The 27,371-nt window shown below is 36.6% G+C and overlaps 1 protein-coding gene across 3 annotated transcripts in view; it reads right to left on the bottom strand.

Annotated features, from left to right (window-relative positions):
• Window positions 1–27,371, bottom strand: part of UNC80 (unc-80 homolog, NALCN channel complex subunit) — a 223,804-nt gene that overhangs the window by 183,339 nt on the left and 13,094 nt on the right. For all 3 annotated transcript variants that reach the window (XM_042953135.1, XM_042953134.1, XM_042953136.1), the window contains exons 5-7: window positions 25,721–25,844; window positions 21,807–21,880; window positions 17,959–18,098 (exon numbers count right to left, since the gene is read on the bottom strand). In XM_042953135.1, the coding sequence (XP_042809069.1) occupies window positions 17,959–18,098; window positions 21,807–21,880; window positions 25,721–25,844 (338 nt within the window). The remainder of the gene's footprint in view (window positions 1–17,958; window positions 18,099–21,806; window positions 21,881–25,720; window positions 25,845–27,371) is intronic.

Raw genomic sequence — 27,371 nt, 5'->3', positions numbered from 1 at the left:
CACACCTTCCCCTGAACAGCATTCCCTAGAAACCCAGAAGGTTGGATTTCTGACAAGTTCCAGGAGGCAGATATCCAACAAGTTCCCCTGGTGCAGTACCATAGTGATTTCTCTGCCATCCAGTAAGGCATAACTTTGTCCTCCATAAGAGGGTCAGAATCTCAATCCTGAGGAGAAAAACGTCTCTGCTTGGTGTTAGCCTGATGCCTAAAGCTGGTGATTGTCCCATTATATATGCTATTCCTATATTCTTTAGAGTTCTCCTTATTTATTAGCCAGTCCCTCACTACTGCAATACTCTAATCCTGATATACTTAATAATTCCCTATATTAAACTTGCCCTGTTCAAATTACTGTTTGGTTTCTCTCTTCTGATTGGACCAATCCTGATACATCTGGTAGCTGTGCTTCAGCCACATTGGCCTTCTTACTACTCTTGAATACATCAAGCTTGTGCTGGCTTCAGAGTTTTTTTCCATGTGGAAATTTCTACCCTCAATGCCTAGGCTTTACCTAGGCTCGGTTCTAATGTCATACCCTCAGAGAGGTCTTCTTCAACCACTATGTAGAGTGGCCTCCCTATGCTACCATTCACCTCTTTACCTTGTTCTAATTTGCTTCATAGTATGTAGCATAACTTGAAATTATGCTGTTTACTTGATTAGTGCCTCTCTCCATTTATTTGAATGAATTAATAAATTTTAGAAGTGGGCTCAAGACAGAGAAGGAGAAATCAAAGGATTTTGTACATACAAGCAAAACACATTTTGAAAATGGAAAGAAAAAAAAAGAAACCCATCCAAAATCACAGCAAATAGGTAAATGCCAAGGGTTGAAGAGAAAATGATGAGGAATAAAACTGACAATATAACTTAGTATGTTCAAATGTAAAGAAAATTTGACCCAACAAGCTGAAAATAAACATCTATTCCAAAATGGAGTGGACAGAAATGTCAATACCAACTGGTATCAGTAGTAGGTAGGAAATATCTAGCTTTCAATATAAATTTGATCATCATTCTATATGACTTGAAAAAGCGACCACTACCAGGGTAAACTAGGAAAGATTGCACGAGCTCTATCACATGTTAGCCTGAAACATCACCCCCTTACTAAAACTGAATGATAATAAAGGAAATGAGGGCACTTGGAGACCACCACAAACAATACTGTAGAACAGCTGGGTTTTTTTTGTTTTTTTAAGCCTTAGTAAACAGAGACAAACTGTTCTCATTAGGATAAATTCTCAATATTTTAAAGATTTGCATCCCTGCCCCTAACAATCTATTAGTTTAATGTAATTCTCTTTTGTGTTCTAAGCCCAATTTCAATGTGTATGGGGGGGTGGGGAGGAGCTTCCACCCCATAAACAATTTTCTGTACACCAACTGGGTCCATTCTCTGTCAACTGAATTCTGACACCTATTTACCTAGAGATAGTATCAGATTCCACAGGTTAAGAATTCAGTCCTTCATGACTGCTCTCTCTTCCACTTCTAACACCAGTCACAAGCCCCGGTGTCACCTGTGCTTGTAACCAAATGGCCACAGACTGGAGGATCCTATGACCTGCCCCCCCCCCCCGCCCCCATCTCCCACTGCTGAACTTCAGATTCCAGTTGCAAGTCTAGATTGTTACCTATACCTCTTATTGACAGGTTCTAAATCAGAAGTTCCCATGATCCCCTATTTGGATTCAATTAATTTTCTACAGCGGCTCACAGAACTCAGGAAACCCATTTACTCACTAGATTATCAATTTATTATAAAAGGATACAACTCAAGAACAGCCAGACAGAAGAGATGCTTAGGGGAAGGTATGGGGAAGGGGCATGGACATCCATGTTCTCTCTGGGTGCACTGCACCTCTCTGTGTTCACCAGTCCAGAAACTCTGTGAGCCCTGTCCTTTTGGGGCATTTTTTTGAGGCTTCATTACATAGACATAATTGACTAAATCATTAGCCATTGGCAACTGATTCAAACTCCTCCCCTTCGAAGGTCAGGAGCAGAACTGAAAGTTTCAACCCTCTAATCACATGGTTGGTTCTCGTGGCAACCAGCCCCAGTCTTAGGTGCAGTCCAACTGTCACCTCATTAACAACAAATATTACCTGTGTTGCTCTTATCATTCAGGAAATTCTAAGGGTTTTAGGAGCTCAGTGACAGAAACAGGGACTAAGGCCAAATATGTATTTCTTATATAAGAACTCATAGTGTCATAAATTCTGAACCAAATTCCAAAGGAATTCATCTTTTATAAATCAATTAAGATGTTCTGAAATTTAACTGGTTGAATGATTACAAAGTTGAGTGTAATCAAGAAAGATTTAAAAGGAAGTATAAAGAGTGTAAGTTGTCAGATACTAACGTATGTTTTACAACAATAATATTTAGCCAAGTAGTGCTGATTTAGGAACAGACAGGAGTTCAGTGGTATAGAATATGGAGTTACAAAAGATTCAAATATTTATAAGAATCTAGTCTATCAGAAAGGTCATGCATTACATTAGTACAAAGCATACATTAGTCAAAAAATAATATTGGCATAACTGACTTACTCAGAAAACGATAACTTAGCATGTCTTAAATTGGCATATTTTATTCACCAAATAAAATCAAGATAGAATAAGTCTTAAATGTAAAAATAGGGGTTCAGTTGGTTAAGCATCCGACTTGAGTTCAGGTCATGATCTCGCGGTTCGTGAGTTCCACGATTCTGTGTCTCCCTCTCTCTCTGCCCCTTCCCTGCTTGCTCTCTGTCTCTTTCTCAAATAATAAACATTTTAAAAAATTAAAAAAATAAAAATAAAAACACACTTTGAAATAACCCGAGTCAAATAAAAAGTTATTATGAGAATTTTTAATATATTACATGGAATAATGATTCTATACATGAAAACTTGTGAGATATAGCTAATGCAGAATTAGAGGAATATTTAGAGCTTTAAATGCTTCTACCAGGACAAAGGATATAAAAATAATGAGAGAAGCATCTACATTAAAAAATATTTTAAAAAGTTTAAACTGATTAAAAAATAATAAAAACCTGAATAGTAGGGGGAAAAAAGAACATAAGATAGAAGCACATATTAATAAAATATACGACAAAGGTAGATAGGATTAACTAAACCAAATGTTATTTCCTTGACAAAACTAATAAAAATTAAACAAGAAATATAGTAAAAGGTGTGATCAAAATACTATCACTGAAAATGCAGACATACCTAGATATAGTGATGATTTTAGAAAAAGGGAAGACATTATAAACATTATGATTAAAAATTTGAATACCTAGATAGACACATTTATCCAGCCAAACTGATTTGAGAAGAAATAAAAACCTCAATAGACCCACAACCTTTAAAAGCTGAATTGTGGGAAACAAAATTTATTTTAAAAATTCACCAAGCCCAGAAGGTTTTCAGCCAAATTCCATTAATCATTAGGGAAACAGGTATCTCCACTTTCATACAAAGTGTTCCAAAGACAGAAAAGAAGGAAACATTCTTCTCATGAGGCCAAGATAACCTTGGTACTGGGAAACAAAACAAGTACAGCATAGGCAAGGAAAGTCATAAGCTGTGCTCATTTATGAGCACTGATGTAAAAAATACATAAAATGTTAACAAACTATACCCAGCATTGTACACATTGGTTTTTTCCTGGGAATTTAAGGATCGTGTATTATCAGAAAATCTAGTAAAGTAAATTCACCACCTAAAAAGATTACAGAAGAACACATCCACATGATTTTCTCAATGGATGCAGAAAAACCTATAAAATTTATTATCAGTTTCTTAAAGTCAATAATAAAAATTATAAAAGAACTATAATAATAAAAAGAGCTATACTAATAAGATTTTGTTACTGAATCAGGCAGAATGATACAACAGAATTAAGAGCCCAAAACCATACCCTCACACATGTGCAAATCTGATGTTCAACAGAGATTAAGTTACAAATCTGCAGGAAAAGTATTATTTAAGAAACGGTGAGGGAAAAATTATTTATGTGGAAAAAAACATACCTATATTTCATACCACCATAGTAAAAACAAACAAAAAAGCCAACTTGTCATGGACTGAGACACAAAGCAAAACAAAAGAAAGAGAAAAAAATATTTATGACCTAAGGTATGAAAGGATTTCTAAAGAAGATAACAGCCCAAGCTACTTTAAAAGAATATTGATGTTTGACTATATTCACATTTAAAATTTCTATTAAAAAATAAAGTGAAAGTTTACAAAGTATAAAAGATGATTACAACATATTAGTCTAGAAAGAATTACTATTCTCACTGATAAAGAATGCTCATAAATCAGGAAGAAAGACACACAGGTCAAATGTGCAAAGGGTATGGAAGGAAATTTCACCAAAAAGGAAACCTAAAGAGAGACTAAACAGAGAGAGGTACTCCATTAATAATCAAGGAAACAGGCTTAGTGACAATCAGAATCCATCAGATTTGTGAGAATACAGAAGCCTGAAGATGGGAAGTATTGGTGGGGGGTGTGACTAAGAAACACTATAACTGCTGGGTAACACAGAGTGCAATTAGTTGATATCTAGTAAATTTTAATTGTCATTATCCTAAGATCCAGATATTCCTTTCCTGAGGGAAACTTTATCGTAGGGAATCTCTTGCCCACGTACACAAGGAGACAGTACACAACTGTTTATGGCAGCCATTCTGTTATAGTAAAACACTAGAGAACATCCTGAAAGTCAGCCAAGGGAGAAGGGCAAATAAATGCTGACATGTATTTACCAAATACTATTTACATGTTATATGATGTGACAGGCTAGGGTGCTTATAATGTTCTATTTTATCTGCATGGTAATTACTGTATTCACTTGTGAAAAGACATAAAACAGAACACTTAGATGTTGTGTTCTTTTCTCCATGTTTCTTTAGAGAACATTAGCTAAGATCTTGGATTTTATCAAGGTGGAATAAAAATCCACTATTCATATCTCTATATATAAGTAGACTAAATATACACCATATATAATACATTTTATATAAATTATATATTATATACACATATACTTATGTATAACATCATACATTTATACATAACAAATATACAATGTATAATTTGAATACTTATATATGTTAAATATGTATATATGTGTATAGCTACGTATAGGTATGTATGTTTTTTGCATAAATTAATCTCATTATCTCCCAGATGATGTGTTATATCTGTCCTTTCAAAGTTTTTTGTCATCTAACTTTTCATTATATATTCATTTTAATAAAAAGACTGAGCCTCAGAATTTTATGAGTTGCCAAGTTTTCACAAGAAGCCGGTGGGCTAGATTCAAAATCAAGGTTCCCATCTCTGTCAGGAAATCTTTTACTTTTATTTGCTTTCAGCCCCTACTTCCAACCCCATTCACTGTCCATCCTTCTCTACCTCCCTGTCCTGGAAGTTTGATCTGTACACACTCTACCAACAGGTCCCCAGCCTCTGGCTCCTGACTGAATTTGACAAAAGGAAGCTCTCACAGGAGAAGGAAAGCAGAAGGACAATGGCATCTTCCCCAAGACCCCTTCCTCCCAGAGGTTAGCCTAGGGCTGGCTCTGTGACGTTGGGCTGACCTAGGCTATTGGTGGTCACAGCTCTTGTTACTCACTCCCTCCACAACTGCTCCCTCTGTTGCCCCTCTGGGCCCAGAGCCGATTGTCTTTCTGGAGTATGGGCATGGACTTGTGGCCTCCCTACATCCTGTCCAACCTTTGTAGATAACTCGTGCTGTAACCTTTTCTCAAATTAACCAGTGTGCCACTTGTTTCTTCCTGAGATTACAGGAGGAAACTGACTGATTACATCCTCAAGCTCAGTTTGAGGGAAAGAAACAAACTTGATTCTCATTTCTACCATTTTCTTAAGAGGTTTTCAATGTTTTTCCTGCCACTCCTCACCTCCACTTCTCTTTCTTAAAAAAGCATGGATTAGCCCACTCCTCTCAGCCTGTCCTTTATACCTAGAAGAATAGAAGTTTCCCCCCAATGCTATAGTCTTGGATTTATAAGGAAAAAACAAAGTATGAGGCTGGCTGGCAACCAGCTGGGTAATTCTAGGTCATCAAGCATTTGTGACAATGATTGGGCTTATTATAAAAGCCTGTGAAAACTATTGTTTTCTTGGCTAGGTTGCTGTGATTAAGGGAGATATTACTAGTTCAACAGAATTATTTTCCCCCACTGGACTAGCTATCTTTACCCTTTACTTCTTGCCCCATACCTCACTGTCCCCAAATGTTTCTACTCTGTAAATGAGATTAGGCAGCTCCAAAAATTATTTCAAATTCCTGGAGCAGTGTTCCATATACTGAAGTGTCAGTGGACAACTTCTCTGGGAATCCCAAGTGGATAGGGAGAAGAAAGGTTGTTAAAAATGCACATTCCCAGGTCCTACCCCAGACTTACTAGACCAGAATTGCTGGAGATTGAGCTCAGGAATCTTCATTTTAGATAATATCTCCAGGCAATTCTTAAACACTCTTAACAAGCTTAGAGGACAATTGCCCTAGAGAAACATCCAATGCATGACTTTTGTACTGATAGGCCAACATCCAAAATAATTCCTATATGGAAACACTAACTGGAATGATATGTTGACAGTTTTGTCCCTAAGGGTGCCAGATGACTAAATTTATGTCTTTCTCTACCTACAATATTTATTTGATGAAAGTAATTATTAACTATACAGTGGAGTCCCATGGTCATTAACTACTTCCTGACAAATCATGTCAGTTCAGCTAAGGATGGACTGCATGACAGCAAGAGTCCACCAACAAGGCTGTGATCTGAGACTGAAAAGGAGTCTTTAAGGCAATAAAAATTTGTTAAGTAAATTCACATCTCAATTGCTTAACATTTAAAGAGACTCCATTTGAAACAACAATGAGGAACATTCTGTAGCAAATATTTATAATCCAAAGTACCTTCATTTGAGGTGCTATTCAAGCACGAGTTTATTTATCGTAAAGTGTGAGCTATACTGGAGTGAGTAGTCAATAAAAAGCAAGAATCATCAATAAATGTTTAATTTCACTTATGACAGCATTATCAGACAATCGTCTTGTCACTAAACAACCAGTAAAAGTCATTTTAATTAGCAATCTAATTAATACATGAGAGAAAAACTTACATAACTGGAAAAAGATGGTATGGGGGCTATCATTGTGTGATATGGTAGAAATGTTCTTACTAACTAATATTCTATTGTTCTGTAAGTTATTTTGTAGAAAAAAATGAAGATTTTATAAAAGTATGAAGACAACTTTTATTCTAAATGCTATGTAATAAACAAAGAGAATGCTATAAAAATAACAAAGAGAATTATACATACAAAAAATTAATGGTGTTTAAATACTGCTGATGAGCTCATCGATGATATTTACTTAAAAATTTTTTTATACCTTTAAATTTTTTCTATAATTAGCATATAATTCTTTTATATGCATAAAATAAATAATACACTATGATCAAAAAAGGCTGTCAAAAAGCTAAGAATTTCTTTTATATATATTCCGTGTAACTATGGCTTCAGGAAATCAAGTTATTATTAATTAGAGTTGGGGGATGCTAGTAGAGAACATCCAAGGCAGAAAAACACTCTGGAAATAATAATCTGTGGAGGCAGAGAATTGTAGAAATCAGTTTTGACTGTATACAATATTTAACAAAGCAGAAATTAAGTCTGTGCATATGGTAATTGAAGATGAAATCTCACATTGATTGAAAAAAAACTAGCTACCTGCTCACTGATTGCAGAGTTCAGGGAAGAGTGATGTTCTGTCCTGTCAAGGTCAGGGCAAAAGAGATGATGAATTGTATTTGTTTGATCCGAGCAGACAGCTTTTGTTTCTAAGCTATTTGCATTGCTTTATTATTAAAGTTCTCTTCATTTCTGATTAATACATGAACTCTTCCAACAAAGACATATTAACATTAGCATTTTCTGAAAGGTCTACCTTATGCATCATTTCCATGGTAACCAGCCACTGCAGTTAGGCAGAGAGAAGACCTAATTCATTCTTTTAAAGTGCCACTGATTCATGTCTAATTCACATATGTGAGTGTGGGTGTGCTGTGGGTGACTGTGTGTATGCGTCAAGAAATGCATATGCATATAGATGCTTGAGTGTGGTAATCTCAGAGAATGGAAAAAACAACATTCTTCCACAAACAGGAAACCTTGAACTTTGCAGTTTGTCAAAGAAATATCACATGCTATTTATATTTGCAAATTTCTAATGCATACCATGGCTGAAAAAAATATGTAAAACTGTAAGCTCCTAGATATTTTAAGACCTCAAGATTTCACCCTGATATTGTTTTTAATAATTTTTAAAAGTCAGGCCAAAGTATTTGAGGTAAGAAACTACTTACACTTAACCTTTTTGGAAATTGTGTAGAACAGAATTAGTGAAGGAGGAATATGAGAATACTCAATAATGAAGAAAATGTACAGATATAGTTGTAATAATTACCTATAAAATTATGGTGACATTATCATCATCATTGTTGTAGCCAGCCTCCAAAATAGGCTCCGATGATTCCTGCTTCTTGGTATTCACACCCTCCTGTGATCCCTTCTCTATACCAGTGTTGGCATGATCCACAGCATATAGAAATGACGACATGTCACTTTAGAGATTAGGTTGAAAGACACCAAAGCACTGATCTTGTTTGTTCCCTCTCTTTATACGATAATTTGTTTTCGGGGAAGCTAGCTAGCATGTCATGAGCAGCCCTATGGAGAGGCCCAGATGCTGCAGAACTGAAGCTTCTAGTCAACAGCCATCTGAGTGATCTTGAAAGCAGACTCTCAAACCCAGTCGAACTTCTGGATGATGGCAGCCCTAGGCAATATCTTGACAGACCCTGAGCTGCAACCCCTTAGCTAAGCTCTTTCTGGATTCATGACCCTCAGAAACTATGTCAGATGATAAATGTTTTTTGTTTTAAGCTTTTGAGAAGTTGGGGTAATTTGTTATATAGCAATTGATAGAGAATACAGACTTGAATACCAAGATAATATCCTAAATTTTGGAAATGGTTTTGGGATCAGGCAGTAGCAGAGACTGTAAAGGCTTTGAAGAGTGTGTTAAAAAATAAAAGCATAAATTGCCTTGCACAAATTACTACTGGAAATCCTGAACTTTAAGGAGTCTGTTGGAGCCCTTTAAGGGCTTAAAGGGAAGTAAGGAACATGACATTGAAAAGAGGAAGAAGAAGGATCCTTGTTATATAGTGGCAAAAGCTGCCTGCTGTGTTGTGGAAAGTTAAAGAAACAGGCTTAAGAGCATAGATGATCCAATTAAAACTTCCAAATAAAGTGTTGAAGGTGTCTTCTGATTTCTTCTTGCTGCTTATAGAAGATTGAAAGATATGACCTAACTGAAGAACTGTTAAAAACTAAAGACCTAGGACTTGATGATTCTGAAAACGTTCAGCTTCTCCAGATGGGAAGTAATGCTAAAATTAAGAAATGACTTCTGAGCAAACATCTAATCTAGGGCATTTCTGGAAAAACATGGTCTAAAGATAAAGTCAAGGGCGAAGCTGTAAAATCTTTTTAGGCCTTCAGAATGATCTAAGGTCTTGCCTCCGAATATTATTCCATGAGACAAAAGGCCAACTCAAGGTTTTGAAAGTGTGACTCACATGTAAAAAAGTAGGGGGGGTTTCAAAGAAACTTAAGGGTGTTGTTTGTCAACCTTCTTCCAAGTTAGAGAAAGGATTACCTTAAAGAGACTTGTCTGTTCTACTGGGGCCCAATAAGATTCACTTTAGACTGCCAAAGTTTTTAAAGAATATGTAACAAAAACACTGCCAAAGCAGTATAGAATTAAAAGAGGCTTTGTACCCCCCAAATTTTACTGGCAGGAACCAAGCTGAGAAAACTACTCAGCTATAAACACATCTATCCTTCTTAAAAAAATGAAAGTTGACCTAGAGCATGCAATCAATAGCCCAGAGGGTGGAGCTAAGAGCCATGGGCAAGAATAGGACTGAGATCTAATCAAGAATTTTCCAATATTTGTCCAGCTTGATTACAGACTTGCTATGGACCAGTGCCTATGTTCTCCTTTTGAATAGGCATGTTCACAACAGTTATCATGTGCCTATTCCACCATTGTATTTGGGTGTTTTAGGTACAGATAACTTATCTCTTTAGTTCACAGATGCATGGATTGAAAAGAACTATAATTAAGGAATTGGCTTAAATCGTACACATGAGGTACCTTATTTGCAACTAGATCTGATTTTGATGATGAGATCGGGACTTTGACTTGATCTTGTAATTGGATGAGATTTTGGCAATCTTGGTGAGAGCAAATTTTTTTTGCATGTGGAAGAGGTGGAAATCACTAGGGACCAGAGGCAAACTATAGTAGCAGATTCTAAGATCTCTCCATTGACCATGCTTTGTACAGTTTTTTTCTAAAATATGTTCTGTTGGTCTGTGTGAATATGACAGAAATAGTGGTATATTACTCCTGAAATTAGTTATAAAAGACCCCTCTCCACCCCCCGCCCCCAGCTCTCTCTCTCTCTCTCTCTCTCTCTCTCTCTCTCTCACACACACACACACACACACACACACACACACACACCATTCATTTTGTGCCAAGTCATCTGCCATATTGTGAACAGCCTTATGGAGGGGCATCTGAATCTGAAGCATCTGGGCAAAAGCCACCAGAGTGATCTTAGAAGCATATCCTCCAATTCAATCATGCCTTCAGATGACTGCAGTCCCAGACATCATCTTAAATGTAACCTCATAAGAGACTCTGAGCCAAAAAAGACTGCAGCAAAGCTGGTGGTCTGGATATATAACCCTCAGAAACTGTGAGATAATATATGTTTGCCGTTTTAAGTCACTCAACCTCAGAGTAATTTGTTATGCAACAACAGATAACTGATACACTGGTTTAACTCCAATGGGGTTTCTTGGTAAGTCTATAAAAGATGCAGACATATGAAAATCACATATCTGGTCCTATATTTACTAATTTCTGAGTTAGTAGAAATAAAGGACAAATTAGAGGGCCATGGAAGAGAAGCCAAAGAAAATATATGGAAAGGTTTAGACCTACCTCTTTATGAGGTAAGAGAGAAGATTGTGGACCATGGAGTTGGTTAGAATGGGCCCAAATCTAGCTTTTCCAATTCCTGTGTATGTCCTTGGGGGAACCATTTAATCTTTTTTTGCTTCAGTTCCTCATCTTTAAAAGAGGAATAAGGTCTTTTCATGGATGTTATAAAAATTAAACTCTTTCACTTATTCAGTACACTTCACTGAAGGTCATGTACCAGGTACTAAAGAGAGGAAGGAGTGGAAGAGACTTGGTCTTTTCTCTTGTGTGTGGATTTTACAGTCTAGTGGAGGAGATAACTATTAGACAAATTGTCACACAACTATTTATATCATGTTTGCTACTCATGCTGTAAGAGAAAACATGGAGTTCTGTGAAAGTGTTAAACATCTGCCAAAGCCTCTCTAGGGAGTAAAGAAATCATATTTAGATTGAGTCTTAAAGGAAGAGGAATTGGTTAAGTGAAGATAGATGGAAGAACGATGCAGACAGATGGAATAACATACTCCAAATCTCAGAGCTAAGGGGAAGTTTGAAAGTCTAAAAAAAGGTTGAAGTTTAGTCACTGAGGTGTGGGTAGCAGTATAATGTCACACTAGAGAACTGGACAGCAGCCAAATGATGCGCAGGGCTTGAGAGGTACCTCAAGGATTTTGAATTTTATCTTGATAGCAATGGATAGCATTAAAAGAATTCAAGAGTAGAAGTGTCATGGTTTGTTTTTTTATTTTTACTCTGTATGTTCTATATTGGATGGTGGCAAGATTGAATCACAGGAGGTGAATCAGTGGGCTAATGAAGTACTCCAGGCACAGGGAAATGAGAGGCTTGAATGATGGTGGTGGCCTTGGAGATACACGGAAGTAAGAAGATTCAAGTATTTTTATATAAACTTTTTATCCGCTTTCCTTATCTCACAAATTTAATCACCATTCATGCAACTGCTCAAGCCAAAATCTTCAGTTATGCTTGACTCCTTTCTTTTTCTCACTCCCCAAATCCAGTCATGTAAGCTTTACCCTGTAAATGAATCCCAGTTTCAGTCTCATCTCAGCCTTTCCACCTATACTACTACCACCTTGACCAAGGCATATACTATCTCACCTGGGCCATTGCAACAGTCTCCTAACTAGTCTCTGGGTCCACTTTTGCCTCCCAAGTCTATTTTCCATGAACTCTCCGAAATGATCTTTAAAACATGCAATTTGGTGGGGCGCCTGGGTGGCGCAGTCGGTTAAGCGTCCGACTTCAGCCAGGTCACGATCTCGCGGTCCGTGAGTTCGAGCCCCGCGTCAGGCTCTGGGCTGATGGCTCGGAGCCTGTTTCCGATTCTGTGTCTCCCTCTCTCTCTGCCCCTCCCCCGTTCATGCTCTGTCTCTCTCTGTCCCAAAAATAAATAAAAAACGTTGAAAAAAAAATTAAAAAAAAAAAACAAACAAACAAAAAAACATGCAATTTGGTTAATGTCACTCCACTGTTCCAACAACTCCAGTGTTTTTTCATCATGCCTGGAACAGAGCCAAACTTCCTAACATGGCCTTTTGGCTCCCATGTGATCAGACCCCTCACAACCTCTCTGACCTGCATTGTACCCTCTTGCTCAGTGCTACTGCCTGTTCACACTGCCTTATTGATGTTCCCAAAACATGCTGAGTTTATTACCATTTCAGAACCTTTGGATGTGCTCCTTCTGCCTACATTTCTCTTCTCAGATCTTCCTGAGATTGTCTCTTTTATATCATTCAAGTCTCAATGAAAAAGAACCTACCTCTCATCCTTTTACTTTGCTTTTGTTTCATAGTCTTAAAGAAGTCTACAAGTAATTTTACTCAATTACTCTTTTATCTGTCTACCTTTATTTTTTTTTAATTTTATTTTTTTAACGTTTATTTATTTTTGAGACAGAGAGAGACAGAGCATGAATGGGGGAGGGTCAGAGAGAGAAGGAGACACAGAATCCGAAGCAGGCTCCAGGCTCTGCGCTGTTAGCACAGAGCCCAACATGGGACTCAAACTCACAGACCGCGAGATCATGACCTGAGCCGAAGTCAGAACTTCAACCGACTGAGCCACTCAGGCGCCCCATTATCTGTCTACCTTTAAAGAAAGTCAGCTCTTTAAGGACAAAACTTTGATGCTGCTACAACCTATGTCTAACATATACTTACAAGATATGGATTGGAAGAACAAATACTGTTGAAATACCCGTATCACCCAAGCAAATCTACAAATGTAATGCAATATCTACCAAAATGCCAACACCATTTTTCACAGAACTAGAAAAAATAATCCTAAAATTTCTATGGAAAAACAAAAGACCCTAACTAGCAAAGCAGTCATGAAAAAGAACAAAGCTGGGGTATCACAATCCCAGATTTCAAGATATCCTTCCAAGCTATAGTAATACAAACAATATGGCAGTGGCACAAAAATAAATAAATAGATCAACAGAACAAAATAGCTCAGAAATAAACGCATGCTTACATGGTTAATTAGTCTATGATGAAAGGCAAGAATGAACAATGGGGAAAAGACAGTCTCTTTAACAAATGTTGCAGGGAAAACTGATATCTACATGCAAAAGAATGAAACTGGGCCACTTCCTTACACCATACACAAAAAAAATCTCAAAATGGATTAGGAACCTAAACGTGAGACCTGAAGTCATGAAATTCCTAGAAGAAAACATAGGCAGTAATTTCTCTGACACTGGCCATCACAACATTTGTGAAGATGTCTCCTGAGGCAATGGAAGCAAAAGCAAAATTTAACTGTTGGGACTTCACCAAAGTAAAAGGGTTTTATACAGAGAAGGAAGCCATTAGCAAAACAAAAAGGCAACCTACTGAATGGAAGAAGACATATGCAAATGATATAGACAATAAAGCGTTAATATCCAAAATGTATAAAGAATGTATACAACTCAATACCCCCCCAAACCTAATCTGATTAAAAATGAGCAAAGTATCTATATAGACACATTTTCCAAAGAAGGCATACAGATAGCTAATAAACATATGAAAAGATGCCCAACATCACTCACCATAAGGGAAATGCAAATTAAAACCACAGTGAGAAATCACTTTACACTTGTCTGAATGGCTAAAGTGAAAAAGACAAGAAATAACAAGTGTTGACAAGGATGTAGGGGAAAAAAGAGCCCTTGTGCTCTGTTGGTGGGAATGCAGATTGGTACAGCCATTGTGGAAAACAGTATGAAGGTTCCTCAAAAAATTAAAAATAGAATTACAGGGATCCAGTAATTCCATATCGAGTATTTAACCCAAAGAAAATGAAAACACTAATTTGAAAAGATACGTGCATCCCTATGTCTATTGCAGCATTATTTACAATAGCCAAGACATGGAAGCAACCCAAGTGTCCCTCCATAGATGGATGAATGAATAAAGAAGATGTGGCATATATATACAATGGAATATTAGCTATGAAGAATAATGAAGTCTTGCCACTTGGAACAACATGAATGGACCTAGAAGGTATAATGCTAATGAAATAAGTCAGAGAAAGACAAATACCATATAGGATTTCACATTTCACACATATTTGGAATTTAAGAAACAAAACAAATGAACAAAGAAAAAAAAGACCAAAAAAACTAAACTCTTAAATACAGATAACTGGTAGTTGCCAGAGGGGAGGTGGGTAGGGGAGGGATGAAATAGGTGAAGGGGATTAAGAGTACATTTATCTTGAGCATTGAGAAATGTATAGAATTGTTGAATTATATTGTATACTTAAAATGAAGTCTGTAACCAAAACAACTACCTTTTCCCTAAATCTGATTTAATTATGCCCTTGACAACTTTGTTAGTGAGTTATTGTTGTTATCAAATAAAATGGAAGCCTTGGTGTGTGTGTGTGTGTGTGTGTGTGTGTGTGTGTGTGTGTGTGTGTGAGATTCATAATAGCGACTTTTGAATAAGTGGAAAATTAATACGGGAAGCGTCTCTACATCTTTAAAAGGACTGTGGTAAACACACTTAGGAGAGCCGCTCCTGATTCCCATCTGATGGTTGTCACACCCTCTATAATCCTCTTCTCCTGAGTGTAGGTAGATCTGTGCCTTTCTTATAACCAACAGAATATCAGAAAGGTGATGAGAGGTCATGCCTGTGATTATGTTATATTATAAAGTTTCTGTAGTCGTAGGCTGTAATTAGATTTTCTCTGCCCTGTTGTAAGGTAACTATGGAGAGGGCCACATGGCAGTGAACTGTGGGCAGCATCTAGAAGTTGAGAGTAGGCCCCAGACAATTGTCAACAGGAAACAGAAACAGGAAGCTCAATCTTCGGCCAAGAACCTGAGGCAGCTTGTATATGATCTTTCCCTGGTTGAGCCTGTGATGACACCACAGTCAGTCCTGACATCTGGATTTTAGCCTGGTCAGACCCGAGAGCAGAGAACCCAGCTAAATTGTGTTTATATTTCTGACATACAGAAATAGTGAAATAATAAATGTAAGTTGTTTTAAGCCAGTAAATTGTTGTAATTTGTTACACAGCAGTAGAAAACTAATATAAGAACCATAGTCAGAAATTACAGAAAAGCAAACTTTGGTCAAATATAAGAAGGGCATGACACTAAATAGAGCTATCTAAAAATGAAATGAACTTCATTCAAGAGTACAAAATTCCTCATTGCTGAAAGTGTTCAGGTGGTGAAAATGTTGTCAGGATGGAGTTGGTTATCTTCACAGGGCTCTTCCACAGAAAAAAATGATATGATTTTAGGGGCGCCTGGGTGGCTCAGTCATTTAAGTGTCCAACTGGTGATTTCTGCTCAGGTCATGATCTCACTGTTTATGGGTTTGAGCCCAACCCCTGCTTGGGATTCTCTCTTTCCCTCTCTCTCTCTCTCTCTCTCTGTCCCTCCCCACTCTCTCTCTCAAAATAAATAAGTAAAGAAAAAAATTATATGATTTTAAGTACCCATTATCACTAATGACCTAGTACAGTAAATCCTATGAAAAAATACAATCTCTGCTTACACAACTAATGTTACTGTCACATTCATATTCTCAACCAGCAAAAGATCATTCAACTAGGACACTTGCCTATTTTAAAGTCCAAAATAAAGACACAAAGATAAACTCTTTGCATATTATTTTTTAAAAGCACAATATAGTAGTATTTGGGTTAAAAAGCAATTATATTCATATAACTTCATGCTTTCAACAATTCTAAGAAATCTTTAAAAAATGCTATGCCCATGTAGCCTGGTTCTGGTGCCAGAAGGAGGTAGATCATTTAAAAATTACCAAATGAAAAGGTAAGATAAAACTGAAAGGAAATATCTGTGGATAAGTCCATGGATGAAAGGACTTGCATCCAGAATATATTAAAAAACTCCTACAATTCAATCATAAGGAGATGAACAACCCAGTTAACATGTGGGCAAGAGGGTTGAATAGACATTTCACCACAAAAGATATTCAAATAGCTAATAAGCACCTTCACACAATTAGTCATTAGGGAAAATATGAACTAAAATCACAATCAGATCTCACTTTACACCCACTAGGATGGCTACAGGAAAAGAGACAGTGCTGCCAAGGATATAGAGAAACAATGATCCCTCATGCGTTTCGGATGGGGACGTAAAATGGTGCAGCCATTTTGGAAAAGAGTTTGGCAGTTTCTTAAAAAATTAAACATAAATTTGCCATACCACCCAGCCATTTTACACCTAGGTATCTACTTAGGATACCAGAACTGAAAACATATGCCTGCCCAAAAACTTGTATGTAACTGTTCATAGCAACATTATTCATAATAAACAAAAAGTCAGAACAACCCAAGTATTCATCTACTGGTATATAACTCAAATGTGATATATCCATACAATAGAATACTATTTAGCAGTAAAAAGGAGGGAACAACTTGTACATGCTGTAATGTAGATAAACCTCTACAGTATTATGCTAAGTGAGAGAAGCCAGATGTAGAAGATCATATATGGTATAACTCAATGTATTTGAAAATTCCATTAAATTCAACTATATAGACAGAAGATACATTAAGTGATTATCTGCAGCAGGGCGATCATCTGGGAGAGACTGAAATGGGTATAAGGGATATTTTTGGGTGATAGAAATGTTCTGAAATTGGATTCTTGGAGTAGCTGCACAGTTCTATAAATCTGCTAAAAGTCATTAAATTGTATACTTCAAATAAGTGAATTTTATGGCATGTAAATTACACGTCAAGTTCGAGTGTAGAGATACACAGTCTCAGGGACTCCTGGCAGTTAAGTGTGGTTTCTAGTTGGGTTCAAAGCAAACCTCATAAATTCAGTCTTCCACCATTTCAATGGAGAACAAGAAGTGGCTTAATGTTTGTCTCAAGGGAAGGCATTTTTAAGCAAATTTACCACACACACAAGGTAAGGAGGATGGTGTTGTAGCCTTTACAAAGAACAGCCTTTTCAATTCTCTATGCATACTTTAAAAGCATCCATTTTAATACAAGGATCAGATAAAGTATTTTTACACATTAAATTAGCGGATCTTGTCACATCCCTGCAGCATGGTATTTGATAGCATAATTTGAGGTTCTGCATTTAAATATTTAAAATATAATCTAATTCAGACATCTCATTATCAGATGTCTGCCCACTTCCACCCAAGTTTGTTTAAATGAGAATAATTCATAGCACATTTCTGGAATTATTAATCTAATTATACTATGACCAAGAATACACATATCATGCACTGACACTTACTAAGGAACAGAGACCATGCAAGTAGCTAAATACGTATATCTAACTTTGAGTGACCAGGGAAATATTTTTGCCCCGAACATTGCAATCATGTACCTGGAATGTGATGGGCCTCTTTCCTGGGAAGTTTGGGAGGACAGGCTTCCATCAAAGGAGTTTCCACGGTGGCAGCCTGAAATGGTGGCCTTGGGAGAGATGGGATCTGACTGGAATGTTTCACAGACCACCTGGAATCCCTTCGGGAGGGGGAGATAGCAGATTAGTTCTTCTTTTTATTTTTTCTTTAGGTATATCCTTTAGAATTAGCTATCATATGACATACATTGTTTTTTAAAATAGAAAATTTTTCTTTGTAACACAGCTAACTACAATGTCATAGACCAAGGGACTTTGCCTTCATTTAAGAGGGAATGGAAACACTTCTAGAGAACAATGTATACCATTTTAAGCATTCAGGTGAGTACTTTCATATATGTTATTTCATTTTGCCCTTGATTCTTTTCTTTTTAACTTTTATATCCAGTAGCTTCCGGGGAAGAGTTATAAACCAAAAACTCATCAAAGATATGCCAATACTGAGATGAACTGAATAGTACCATCACTCATTAAAGGAAGATGTGATACATTTTTCCAATTGGATACGATGATCTTTTTTCTGATTTGTTATGCACAAGTTCAGTCATTTTCTTACAGAGTAGTTTGTTTTAATTACATTTAGCTAATAAATGTAACTCTGCTCAGGAAATATGACATTATCTTTCCATAGGTGTTACAGATGAAATTCTTCACTCAAGTGTAAAGACCCTCAGCTTATCATAGTACTTTAGTCCTTATAATTTCCATCTTCATATGTAAAATAAGAAAGCACTGTCCAGTAATGATGCATAGAGGGACCAATACGGCTAAAAATTTCATAAAATAAGTCTTCCGAACTAGATCGAAAACTCCCTTAGCATGAGTATGCTATGTGTGCCTCATGTTAGGCAATTTGAGAGATAAAAAGTATTGCATAAACCTGAACCTTGAAATCAAGAACTTATGGTTAAATTTTAAGACAAATGAATGTAGATTAGAGTAGCATGTCCAACAGAAATGTAATACAAGCTACAAAACATGAGACACACACCTAAGATTAGAAATATTAGAAAATGAAATAGGTGAGATTAATTTTAACAATATATTCTGTGTAACCCCAAATTATCACTTCAACATGTAATTGCTATAAAAATTATCATCAAGATGTTTACATTTTTCCCCTCCTAAGTTGTCAAAGTTCAGTTGAACATTTCATACTTACAATACATCTCAGTTCAGACCAGCCTTATTTCTTTTTTTTTTTTTTTAATGTTTATTTCTGAGAGAGAGAGAGAGAGAGCGAGCACGAGTGCATGAGTGGGGAGGGGCAGAGAGAGAGGGAGACTCAGAATCTGAAGCAGGCTCCCGGCTCCGAGCTGTCAGCACAGAGCCCAATCCGGGGCTTGAACCCACCAACTGTGAGATCATGACCTGAGATGAAGTCTGACTCTTAACCGACTGAGCCACCCAGGTGCCCCCAGACTAGCCTTATTTCAAGTATTCAGTAGCCACATGGGCCTAGTGGCTACCATATTGGGCAGTGCAGATTTAGAATAATTAGACGGGAGTTCATGGGGGAGTTGAAATCTTAATTGGTCCTTAAAAGAAAGATAAAATGTAGACAGGCAATGAGGAGGAAAGATAACATTCCACTTAGAGGAAACAATCTGAGCAAAGACCCAGAGGCTAAAGAAGCATGCTCTGTATATTGGAAGCAGGGCTTAAATAACTGAAGGTGTAAACAAAGTCACTTAAGAAAAATGTTGCCAGGTGGTAGAAGGCACGGAGAGGCAGGGAGAGGAGTTTGGTCTTGAAGTGATGGAAAAAAAAATCCACTAGAGGTTTCTAGGGAACAAGGATATAAAGAAAGAATGGCACCTTGCATATGATAAGCCTCTGTGGAATAAGTTAATAAATAAATGATGCATTAGGAAGATTAGTCAGGCATTATTAAGTGGTATTTATGTGAAGCAGGAGAGGCTAAAGGTAGAAAAATCCAATTAGGTGGTTCCAGCTGCAATCTAGTTTTGAGGACCTGGATTTAGAGGGCAGTGGCGGGCGTAGAGAATAAAGAGCACATCTGAGCCACATTACAAGATAAAACGACGTGACTCAGCAAGAAATCAAATTGAGAGGACTAAGGAGTACAAAACAGGAGATATATTTTGTTGTATCTAAGATGTCAGCAGTTATAAGATACACCATTTTTTTATGTGCAATTAAGAAGGAAAAAAAAAACTCCGTTAGCTAAACTAGGACACTTTCCAGTGAGGACTTTCTCTAATATACTTATTACAAGCACTATCTTAGACTTATTTAGGTGTAGCTTTTGATTATACATCCATTCTGTGTATATGTAAAAAGGAAGATGTAAGTGAAATAAATTGATGTAGGTATTCTTGAAATTTCTAAGTTTCAACTCAAGGGGGAGAGGGGAAAATGCGTGATGGGCATTGCGGAGGGCACTTGCTGGGATGAGCAGTGGGTGTCGTATGTAAGCGATGAACCACGGGAATCTACCCCCAAAACCAAAAGCACACTGTACACACTTTTTTGTTATCTAACTTGACAATAGATTATTTTTAAAAAATTTTTTAATTAAAAAATTTAAAAAATTCCACTCAGAGTTTTTGATATATGTCTTTCTATAGAGTAACTTCCTCTGTGTCAAAAATGTTATTTCTTAAACGAGTGCTCCACTATTCCCTCTGACATATTTTTCTAAGCCACTAATCCCAATTCTACAAATTTAAATGCCAGAAATGACAAATTCATGCTGTACAAGAATGACAACCATATTAGTACCATTACCAGGCAGGGAGATTTTAAGAAGTCAACATAATCAAACACATCTGATTTCACGTACGTTAAAAGTAAAAAAAATGTGTATATATATATATATATATATATATACACACATACATATATATATATATATACATATATATTAGAATAGATAAAATAGAGCATATAAATCACAGTGTCTATATTTAGCAATAGTTCAGTAAACATTAGCTATAATAGGACTCCAAAATTTCCAGTTTTGAGGCTAAAAAGGATGATGACACTGCTGACAGTAATGCATCAGTTAGAAAGAGGATCCAATGTTCATGGAAAGCAGCAAATTGTATCTTGCACATGTTGGACTGGAAATGAAGACAGGTCATCTAAAACCACACTAAGCTAATGGCAGTAGTCATAGCTATGTGGCTTCAAACCACCCTGGCCTTCATTTCTTTCTTTTCCAAATCAAAGAATGCTTGAAAATTTTTCACTGAATTATAGTCTTTTTTTATTACATATATTCTGTTTTTATGTGGATTCGTCTTGATTTTTCATGAAATTTTATATTACCTAAGGGATAGGACTATACATTATGCCTCCTTTCTACTTTCTCCCTCCTCCCCACCTGCTGCAGCATTATCTTACCTATATTACGATTGCCTAAAAAATATTAGAAGATTTTGATACTTTATGTGGGATGAATAATGATAACTAACATTTATTGAATGTCACATGTTAGCTATTGAGACAAAGCACTGCTAATTACACTTTAACCATTGAGACAGAACACCCCTGATTATTCACTAGGCATGGAGATAAAGCACTGCTGATTACACTTGCCACAAAGATAAAGTACCAGTCATGCATTGTCTTGTTTCAGGCTTCCCACAATGGGAAAGTGCATAAAATTATTTTCCATACTTGACAGATAGTAAAGTTGAGACTTCTTAAAGTTTTATATTCAGGAGTAGGAGCTTGATCTGAAACCAAGTAGTATTATTCTAGAACTCATGTCTTATCTTTCACACTACACCACACCCAGGGAATGACCACCTCATTTCTTCCTAGGATCACAATAAACTCACCTCTTGATGGCTTGGGTCTTGATTTGGTGATTCACAGGTTTGACTTTGACTGTTGATAGGAGAGCTTCTCTTAGCTGCAAAGATGGAAGAAATATCATCGCAAAATTTATAAGATTACAATATGCTCATTTTATTAAATAATTTCTCAAAAAATAATTTTTACATATCATTGTCATTCTGAAAGAAGATATTTAGTAGCATATATTATAAAAGAAATCAAATAACCAATTAAAAAAATCTTAGTATTGCTAGGTTATCATAACAATGTAGATTTCTTCATCTATTCACTCTGACTCAAAAGGCTATTGGTGCTAAAAAGTTGGCAATACTAAATTTAATAATGGTTAACATCTATATGGTACCAAATATCTGCCACATTCTTTTTAAGTCACTTTACAGGGGTGACTGGGTCGATCAGTCAGTTAAGCATCCAACTCTTGATTTCGGCTCAGATCATAACCTCATAGTTTGTGAGGTTGAGCCCCGCACTGGGCTCTGTGCTGATGGTGCAGAACCTGCTTGGGATTCTCTCTCTCCCTCTCTCTCTCTCTGCCCCTCCCTGCTCTCTTTCTCTTTTATTTTTTAAAAACTAAAGAACTTTACATATACAGTGCTCCTCTCTTATCTGCAGGGGGTCTTTTCCAAGTGGATGCCTGAAACTGCAGATACTCCTGAACCCTACATATACTGTTTCCTATACATGCATACCTATGATGAAGTTTAATTTATAAATTACACAGAGTAAGAGATTAACAACAATCACTAACAATAAAATAGAACAATTCTAACAATATACTGTCATAAAAGTTATGTAAATGTGGTCTCTTTCTCTTTTAAAGTACTTTATTGTACCATATTCACCCTTCTTAGGATGATGTAAAATGCCTACATGAGGAGATGAAGTGAGGCGAATGATGTAGCCATTGTGACATAGTGTTAGGCTACTACTGACCTTCTGACGGTTTGTCAGGAGGAGCGAATCATCTGTTTTTGGACCATGGGTAATTGAGACCGCAGAAAGTAAAACCACAGATAAGGGGGGAACTACTGTCTCAACTCATTTAACCTTTACAATAACCCAATAATAACATACGGTAAATTATTAGATTCATTTTACAGATAAAGACACTAAGGCACAAGAAGTTGAACTTGCCCAAGATCATCTGGCCTTTACATGAAGTTTCCAGCCTAGGCTGTCTGGCTCCAGGTTGTGCTTTTATGACCACCTTAAGCTTGCCTTACGGCAAAAGTCAAATCAGTTACATTTTTCCTGAGGATTGGGAACAGTAGGAAGTGACGATGGCCATGCTGTATTGGAATTGTGAACAAAACAGATGCCGAGAAAGTGATTTACCAAGGTCACAAAACAAGAGACCTAGGGAATGTCATCCACCCACGTGTCGTTGCTTTTTCTTCTAGCCACGTGTCTGAGCTGGGTTTAATCTCACCTCAGATGCTGGGCACCATTTCACATCCACAGGCATCAGGCAGAGGGGAAAAGAACCCACTTTGAATATCATCCCAAGGCAAAAGGATGTTGGAGTGAACAGCCCCAGTGATTCATGAGGGACACTATTTCCTAACAGTTTTTAATACATCTGTTAAATGATAGTTTATGTATTAATGAGAGAGAGAGAATGACCTAAATGTAAAGTGACCTCTTAATTCATAAGGAAAGTGATAGGACTTAACAAATATGAAAAAAATCCTTAATCAGCATAATGATATGGCTTTTTCAGTAATAGTTTTGTTTTACTGTAGCATATTTTATTTTCCTTTGTCTTATTTCTATTGTTTTCAGTTTTTTAATATTGTACATCTGTCTTCACTCTCAGATTGTTTTAATTTTGTGAAATTAACCTCATTCTATCCAGGGAATCTAAGTAGATCACTTCTGGCTATGACATCTTTAGGTCCTTGCTATTTGAATGTTATGACAGACTGTTACTCTTGAATTTATAATTTATTTCACTAAAGTATTGTTCACATATTAATTCTGGAATTAGTCTACTTTCACTATATGAAAAATTGTATCTTTTGTGTGAATTACTATAAGCAAACATGATTTGTCACTATGAGCATGTTACCATCTTTTGTTCAGAAAATCCTTTAACATACTATGTACCTTGCAAAGGTATGTTACTTGATAGGGGGAAAGTATGTAAAAACTTGTTTATGGCTTCCTTCCCCTTACAAAGCTTTTTTACATGTGTAATATTCCATTGTCTGTAGAAAAACCTTGGAAGTAAGCAAATGATGTATATATATCATGCCTCTATATATTTACCACACAATTTATCTCTTTCTAAATGTTATTATTGATGCCAAAATTTTGGTTGGGAATAGAAGGATTGAATTTATAAAGCACTCACTATAAAATGGGTACTTTATGTGGATTCTTATTTACTCCACACTATGAGGCCATATAAGGTGGTATTATTATCTCCATTTTAAAGAACTAGAAACACTCAGAGAGGTTAGGTTACATACATAGTAAGTGATACATCTGGAGTGAAGCCTGAGCTTTCCAGGCACTTTTCAAGCTATCATTTATTACTCTTTCTACAATTCACCAATAAAATTATTTCATTAGACAATTCCGGTAGTGAAATGCTTTGATAGCAAATAAGCACTAAGGTAAGATTGTTAAGGATCTATGACTCTGTCTACTATAATGATTATGAAGATATAATAATAATAATAGCTTATTTACTTACTTTGTGCCTGGCATTCTTCTAAGCAATTTTATATATAATTAATTCACTTATTCTTCATAACAACCCTGAATGTTGTAGCAACATTATATTTTAACTCTTGTTTTACACATGAGGAAACTGAAATATAAGAAGTTTAAATGACTTATCCAAAGCCACACAACTCAGTAGCATGTGCCCCTGGTTTAGAGTTTCTCATCATATGTAAATGAGCCCTGTGCCCAGGGCATTTACATAATAACTTTCTAGAGAAATTTTCTTCCTCTTGGTTTTCTTCCTTCCTTTCTTTCTTCCTTCCTTCCTTCCTTTTGTTCTTTCTTTCTTTCTTTCTTTCTTTCTTTCTTTCTTTCTTTCTTTCTTCTTTCCCTTTCTTAGAATTTAAATCCAAGTTAGTTGACATATAGTGTAATAATAATTTCAGGAATAGAATGAAGTGACTCATCACTTACATATACTACCCAGTGCTCATCCCAACAAGTGTCCCCCTTAAGGCCCTTCACTCCTTTACCCCATACTCCCACCCAATACCCCATCAGCAACCCTCAGTTTGTTCTCTGTATTTAAGAGTTTCCTACGGTTTATCTCCTTCTCTGTTTTTATATTAGTTTTGCTTTCCTTCCCTTATGTTCATCTGTTTTGTATCTTAAATTCCAGATATGAGTGAAATCCTATGATATTTGACTTTCTCTGACTGACTTATTTCACTTTCATTATGTAGAGCATAATACACTCTAGTTCCATCTACATTGCTGCAAATGGCAAGATTTCATTCTTTTTGATCACCAAATAATATTCCATTACACACACACACACACACACACACACACACACACACACACATCTTCTTTATCCGTTCATCAGTTGATAGACATTTGGGCTCTTTTGTTTTGTTTTGTTTTATGTTTATTTATTTATTTTGAGAGAGAGGGAGAGAAGTGGGGAAGGGCAGACAGAGAGTGAAAGAGGGAATCAATCTTAAGCAGGCTCCATGCTGTCAGCCCAGAGCCTGATGCAGGGCTCAAACTCATGAACAGTGAGATCACTGCCTCAGCCAAAATCTAGAGTCAGTTGCTTAACGGACTGAGCCATCCAGGTGCCTCATTCCTCTTGGTTCCTTAAGGGCAAATCATTTCATCACCCTTACTCCTGCATATGAGGGAATCTGCTAAGACCATCCCACTGGGCATCCAAGTTACGAACCTGTAATGATGTTCCTGATGGGTTTCACCAGTGCTGTGAAGCCAGAGACTTCGGGCTGTCTGTGCTCCCACATGGGCTGCCATATAACAAGCCCGCTGGCCAGTCGGAACGTAAGGTCCGATTCCTGGGGAAAGAGAAGATCTATGTCCAATAACTGGCTTGTAAGACCTTGTTGAAAGGACCAGTCATTGCAATGATTAATATCATTCACAAGATTATTGTCAAGGTACGTTGGGTTGATCTTCTAGACCTTCTTTCATCACTCAGATGAGTGTTTCTAGGGTAAACCAATAGCCCTGTTATCATCACAATTACTATGGAAACCACAGTGGTGTGCTTTTGGCAAAATTAATAATTAAAATGCAGCTTTGGGCAAAGCATGAAACACAATTACTGTTTTGTGTTAGCAGTGATCAAGGCCTGTTTATTTTAAGAGTCTCGGCAGATCTCTTGTGGTTATCGTTGTTATTCATCTTAAGTATTTAATTGTCCTTCTCTTTCCCTCTTAAATCAATATTCTCAGATATTGGCTATTTTGACTTGTTAATTCTCCAGTCCATCTCTTGTTTTTGCATTTCATATAACCAGGAACATATATTTAGACCCTTCTAGTATATTGTTTTGTTGTTTCTCAACAATCTTTAATCCCTTGAGGGCAGGGATCTATCAGATATCCTCCCTCTTCCATAGCACCCGGCATCATCACAGTGCTTAATACAGTATTAGAAACTAGGTGCACAATAGGAGCTCAGTAAGTACTTGCTGAGTTGCACAGACCTCACAACTCATACTCATTCAGTCTATCTACAACTTAAGCTCTCTTCCAAGGAGCACATTTTCTGCTTCATTGTTACATCATTTAAAATGCAATCTCATATTATGTAAATAAAAATATATTACATTCTGAAATTACATTTTAAACAACTCAGCCACTGACTGGAATTAAAATAAAAAGTTTAAAAAAATAAATTAACAACCCAGTCTCTCAAAAAAACATAGAGATGGAATCAGAGAATGTTATCACAGATTAATGAACACAACCAAGACCTAGAGATTCACTTAGGGCAATGATTTGCAACCCTAGCTTGCATATTATAATCATCTAGGCAGCTTTGGAGGCCCAGGTGTCACTTCCTCCCCTGCCCAGACCAATTAAATTAGAATCACTCAGTTCTTGGCTGACTTTCATGTGTAGCCATGGTTGAAGACCAATGATCTAGAAGGATAAGATGTAGGAAGAAATTGTAAAAAATAAATAAATAAATAATAAATAAATAAATAAATAAATAAATAAATAAAATAAAAGGAAAGTGATCCTGAAAATGGTGAATCACCGTGGCTCAGTGTCAAAGGAAACTTCAGCTAGAAAGGTTGATAAAATCCACACATTGATACAGAAAGGCCTCTTCTGTAAGCTATAGACTAGGATCCTGGCACTACAGCAGTGCCCACAATGGGAAAGCATCTAGAACTCCCTATAGAGGTATTAGGAAAAGCATGTAAAGCACTTGGCCAAATTCAGTCAACATTCATTCTACAAATATTTGTAGACCACCTACTGCATACCTGCTACTATTCTAAGTTCTGGGCTAGAACAGTGAACAATGCATACAAAAATTCCTGCTCTCCTGGTGCAAAAGAGAAGAAAAGC

This window comes from Panthera leo, chromosome C1, assembly GCF_018350215.1.
Source record: "Panthera leo isolate Ple1 chromosome C1, P.leo_Ple1_pat1.1, whole genome shotgun sequence".
Taxonomy (NCBI): domain Eukaryota; kingdom Metazoa; phylum Chordata; class Mammalia; order Carnivora; family Felidae; genus Panthera; species Panthera leo.
This window is presented reverse-complemented; position numbering and strand designations above follow the sequence as displayed.